This window comes from Peromyscus californicus, unplaced genomic scaffold (genome assembly GCF_007827085.1).
Source record: "Peromyscus californicus insignis strain IS unplaced genomic scaffold, ASM782708v3 Scaffold_24__1_contigs__length_46423439, whole genome shotgun sequence".
NCBI lineage: Eukaryota > Metazoa > Chordata > Mammalia > Rodentia > Cricetidae > Peromyscus > Peromyscus californicus.
The window spans coordinates 46,115,730-46,121,326 of record NW_026294535.1 but is presented as its reverse complement, the minus strand read 5'-3'; the positions used below and the strand labels follow the sequence as shown (position 1 = coordinate 46,121,326).

The following is a 5,597-nucleotide window of genomic DNA, read 5'->3' as shown; positions in this document are numbered from 1 at the left end:
CTTCTCAATCACAAATAACAAAACATAGCTAAAAATAATTAAGAAAAATTAGGCCATGCCTATATTACAGAGAGCATTAATCCCTTTAATATCTATATTGCCTGTTTAACAAAGTGTTTTCCAGTCAAAGTTTCAGGTGCTACTTCTTTTGTGCAGAAATTAAATTAAAAGATTCTTTTAGCTTATCTCACAGGTTCATTTAAGGAAAGAAATGTCCTCCAGCATGTACTTAATTCCTACTGTGATTTTTAAAAAATCTAGATTCTCCATGGCCCTCATCTACTTGATTTTGGAACATAGATATTTTAATAATTAAGTTGTATTTCCTTTTATCCCTAGTGGGCTGTCTCCCAGAAGGGTGAGGGAAATCTCAGTGCTACACTTATTTGTAAAAGCTACAATGTTATACCAAGTCTAAAGCCCTTGTGAATAGCTTTCTCTGATGCTTTGTATATCATTAGAGGTTCCAGATGGCTCAGGGCCTGGATGTATATATCCAGTGTAACCTATCTCCTTCCTTAAAGCATACAAGAATCTAAGAATATATCCAGAGACTATTCTGCTGCTTGATTCTTTGGGTTCACATTGCATGACTACAAATTATAGTTCTTAAGATCATTTAAGCTTTAGCTGTCGACCATTCATAAAGTTCATCTTGACTTTCTCCTAAGACTAGAATTTTTCGAGAAAGCAAATAATAAAGCAGAAGTTTTTAAACAGAAAGCATTGATGAGTATATGTTATGCTTCTCTGTGGGAGACTCTGAAACTTAGACCAGTCTGTGAATGAATGCTTGAAGGACTGGGTTTATTTTATTTTAAAATAAAATTAATAATAAAAGAATAATAAATTAAGTTATATTTAAACTTCAAACTAAAAACTTAGTTAAAATTAACTAAAATAGTAACGCCAAAGAAGGAATCTTGGAATTCTACTGTTTCATTTTAAACAGAATCTGACAAACCACCACATCATAAAAGGTAAAAGTAACTTTAAAAATATTTGAGATTTAACAACTTATAAGTCATCAACTGACTAGTTTCTTGGTTGGTACTGAGGGAAGAATTCCTTTCTCAAGATATGAATGACTTTGCTTTAAATTTGCTGATATTTATGTTATAAGCTCTATTACATTTATTATATGTTTACAAAACATTGCTCTGATTTTGCATGCTCATCACCACTCAATTATTACCCATATAGTAAATGTGCACTATAATAATTAAAAACTATTGGCCTGATAAAAATAGTAAGCTAACAAATACACAGAGAACAAATTGAGTTTCACCTTAAAGAAGCTATTGCTGTGGCAGGGATAATGGATATTTGCCACTGGAGTTAAAATATGGTGATGAACTGTACCTAAGGTCTGAATTAGAAAGTGGAAGTCTATTTCAACCTAAAGCACTTGTGATGCTGCACAGCAGCATAACTATGCAGCCTTCAGGTGTAACCCTGAGTCTGCATGCTCTATTATTAGTCTACTTTAATTTCTAAAACAAGTGTATATTGATTAATTGGTATTTGCAATGCACAAATGATATGCTGACTACATATGAAAAGAAATTATTTGTGATCTTAAGAGAGCTATTATTATGTGAAAAATAATCAGTATTCAATATTAACATTAATGTTTGTTAATAATTGCTACTATTCTTGGAAAATATGTTTTGCCCAGGTTGAAGAATTAAGAAATTTTATTAAAGATAAGAAATAATGCTAAAGTCCAAGTAAGTCAATTAAAGTAACAGGAAGTTTTTATTGAAGAGTAATGCCTAATGGTAATACAACATAATTTATCAGGATCATAGATACTGGGGACATTGTCTTTGCTTTAATTTATAATTCTGATCCTACTTAGTAAATTTCAACAAGATTAGTTCTCTACAACTTTTCAGAAAACATGGAAATATAACAGTATCTGTGTGGTATTATTGTTATATATACTAAATGAACTACCATGAATGCATTTAGAAAGTGTTGACATAAAAAATCTCACATAAATGTTAGCTAAAATTATAATCGACCATATTGGATGACTCCTAGTTCAAAAGAGAAGGAAAAGGGTGAGTCCTCTTTTTAACACAGGCACTTCAAAGTCTGTGATGACTCACAAAGGAATCAATGACAGATATAAAGTCATGTTAAGGTTAATTGGAAGGTAATCAGTTCTCTCATACATATAGATATTTTGTTCAGTAGCTATTACCAAATAATATTTATGACTTCTGTACATTTTTCTTAAAGAATGTTGAATTGTGAGCTTAAAGAAACAAGGATTTTTTTCTTTATGAAATTGTATGGTCCATTTGAGAGAGAAAAAAAGTCCTACAATGGATGTTAAACTTTTTTTTTTTTTTTTGGAAATTCAGTATACATATCTTTTTCAGTTGTACAGAATTTCAATCAGAATTCAAAACTTTAATGACCCACAAAAGACAATTAAACATATTAGGTAATTTAAAATAAATCAGTCACTTTTTATTGGCGTATGTTCATTATATATAGTGCTTGGTTTAACGTACAAATTCTGTCATGTATATCACATTGACCATGTTCAGATCTTCCTATTCCCTTCCTTTAGTACCCTCTCCCTATTTCTTCCTCCTAATAGTCTCTTTCCTTGTCATTTCTGTTTTTCTTCATATAAATGTACATATATGTATATGAACATACATATGGACTTATGCATCTGTAAAGACTTTAAGAACACAGTTTTAGAATTATTCACTGGATACTCTAAGTTAAACCTCAACTTCTTATAAATTTGAATACCAAGGAGATTGTACCTCTAAACTCAAACTATATAAACTGTTATCTGAATGGCATTTCTTAAATTATCTATGCTCACTTCCTGTTACTGCTTCATAATATTGAAACTAATGTATACAATAGCAAAGGAATGTTTGGTTCAGTGGTACAGTAAATATGACAGATATTTTAGGATGAAGGCATTGTATTGTATATTTAAGGGAAATGCTAAATTATACCAATTTCAGAAATTTAAATTGAAAATAATATGTAGAGTCCACACTAGCTGGTTGAATTCAGTTTAAGTTGAAGTATTTTGAAGCTAAAATTACTAACAGCCTTTTAAACCCTGCTATAGCAGCTATTTGTAAACTGAAGGTCAAGCTGAAAGTGTTCATTTTGCCTTGTGCCTCTCATCAGGTCTCCTCCATGGGTGACAGGGGAACAAGCAATCACTCAGGAGTGACTGACTTCATCCTTGTAGGCTTCAGGGTCGGCCCTGAGCTCCATATCCTCCTCTTCCTGCTGTTTCTGCTTGTGTATGCCATGATCCTTCTAGGAAACATTGGGATGATGACCATTATTATGACTGATCCCCGGCTCAACACACCAATGTATTTCTTCCTAGGCAACCTCTCCTTCATCGACCTCTTCTATTCATCTGTTATTGCACCGAAGGCTATGAGCAACTTTTGGACTGAGAGCAAGTCCATCTCATTTGCAGGCTGTGTGGCTCAGTTTTTTCTCTTTACACTCTTCATTGTGGCTGAAGGATTTCTCCTGGCAGCCATGGCTTATGACCGTTTCATTGCCATCTGCAACCCGCTCCTGTACTCTGTTCATATGTCCACACGTCTCTGTGCTCAGCTGGTGGCAGGCTGTTATTTCTGTGGTTGCATCAGCTCTGTTCTCCAGACCAGCATGACATTTACTTTGTCCTTTTGTGCTTCTCGGGCTGTTGACCACTTTTACTGTGATACTCGACCAATTCAGAGATTATCTTGTACTAACCTCTTTGTCCATAAAATAATATCTTTTTCCTTGTCCAGCATCATTATCTTACCAACAGTCCTAGTCATTGTCGTTTCTTACATGTATATTGTGTCCACTGTTCTAAAGATACACTCCACAGAGGGAAGGAAGAAAGCCTTCTCCACTTGTAGCTCCCACTTGGGTGTTGTGAGTGTGCTGTATGGTGCTGTCTTCTTCATGTATCTCACCCCTGACAGATTTCCTGAACTGAGTAAACTGGCTTCCTTGTGCTACTCCCTAGTCACACCTATGCTGAACCCTCTGATTTACTCTCTGAGAAACAAAGATGTTAAAGATGCTCTAAGCAAACTTCTAGACAAGAAAAAATCCAGTCTTTAATTGTTCTTCCTCTCTACCAGTAGTGTTTTGAGTGTTATTTCATACCTCTTATAATCAATATTTTCTTCTCCTATGCTATTAGTAAGCAGCAAACCCTTATTAAATATTACATAATGTATTCTCTGAAATCTTGGACATCCTGGACATTGGAGAATCATTCTTGATTATGCTCCCTTCTCACATCTCCAATGACAACTTACTTCACAGAATCAGTATACATATTATAGTATTGAACAATATTTTAATGTTTCATTCTAATCCCTTAACAATAATTTATCTAGTATTTATCTTTTTCATTGTCTTTCCATCTGTAGAAAACTTATAATGGTAACGGTTATTTTAAAATAAAACTTTTTTATATTTTATAGTTTCATTAGTACTTTTAATTAGTTATTATATTTCAGCTTTATCAAATAGTTTATACTCAGGAAAGAACTTATAATAAGAAGAAACAAAATATAAATATCCTTTTCTATACACATTTACTTGGGATATTGTCCCTAAGCACTGCAGGTCTTGTGAGCTCTGAGACAGTGCTATTTGCTCAATTCTATCTCAATGAAGTAAATTAGAAGATTAAAAAGCTGAAAATACTTTTGAGTGACCCTTCTCTCCATCTTATTGTTTATAATTCAATTTTTTTATTATTGCTAGAGAATACTTAATGAAGGTTTAGAAGTAGTTGAGCCATTAAAATAGAACATATTCTGAAATTTACTCTTTAATCTACATAGACATAATTGTTTATTTCATAAATTTTGGTGAACACTCATGTTAATATTTTGGCATCATGGTAGACACAGGAGTAAGTCACTCTACTTTTTTAGAGAGTTTATAAATTAATTCATGAATTAAATCCTTAGACAAATATTAATAACCATATAACTGTGCCAACAGTATTCTAAGAAAACACCAAGTAAAATATCTGCAGACCAGTGGTTGGTATCAGTGAAAGTCCTCTTAGATAATGCATCAGAAGAATTTAAATGGCCAGGAATTTTGCCTGGTCAGGAGTCCCAATATTTGTTTGCATTGAAAACATGTCTGTTTTGAAAATAGTATATTTTAAAAGCTACATGAATTATATATAGAAAAATTAACTGATTAATAAGACGGGACTCCAAAAAGAATTGTGTCTTCTAGTTTTTGAACATGTAGGAGTGTTAATGGTGATAAAGTGAACAGTTACAAAGTAAGTGAGCAGAACTGAGGTTTCAGCTCAGTGGTAGAATGCCTGTCTGGCATGAAGGAGGCTCTGAGCTTGAACTTCTGTGCTACAAAGCAAACACAAAACCTAGTAACAAAATTAAACACAAATTATCTCTCATAAGTCAGCAAAGGGGGTATTCCTCGGTTTGACAATAGTGAGCACATGAGTGTGTGTATACCCTATACTTAATGTCACCTTTAATGATGAGAAATTAGGGCCAAAGGAAGGATGTCCCACCTTGGTATACCTTTTTAATCTTGTATTT

At 33.1% G+C, this 5,597-nt stretch overlaps 1 protein-coding gene across 1 annotated transcript; it reads left to right on the top strand.

Annotated features, from left to right (window-relative positions):
• The first annotated feature begins 3,138 nt into the window (after window positions 1-3,138).
• LOC128119562 (olfactory receptor 9K2) lies at window positions 3,139-4,122 on the top strand. Its single transcript, XM_052752892.1, has one exon. It carries the CDS (start codon window positions 3,181-3,183, stop codon window positions 4,120-4,122), a length of 942 nt encoding a protein of 313 aa, XP_052608852.1. The 5' UTR covers window positions 3,139-3,180.
• Window positions 4,123-5,597: the final 1,475 nt, after the last annotated feature.

Bases quoted from the DNA above. Each gene is read 5' to 3' on its own strand.
- LOC128119562 (XM_052752892.1), top strand. From the start codon at position 3,181: ATGGGTGACAGGGGAACAAGCAATCACTCAGGAGTGACTGACTTCATC.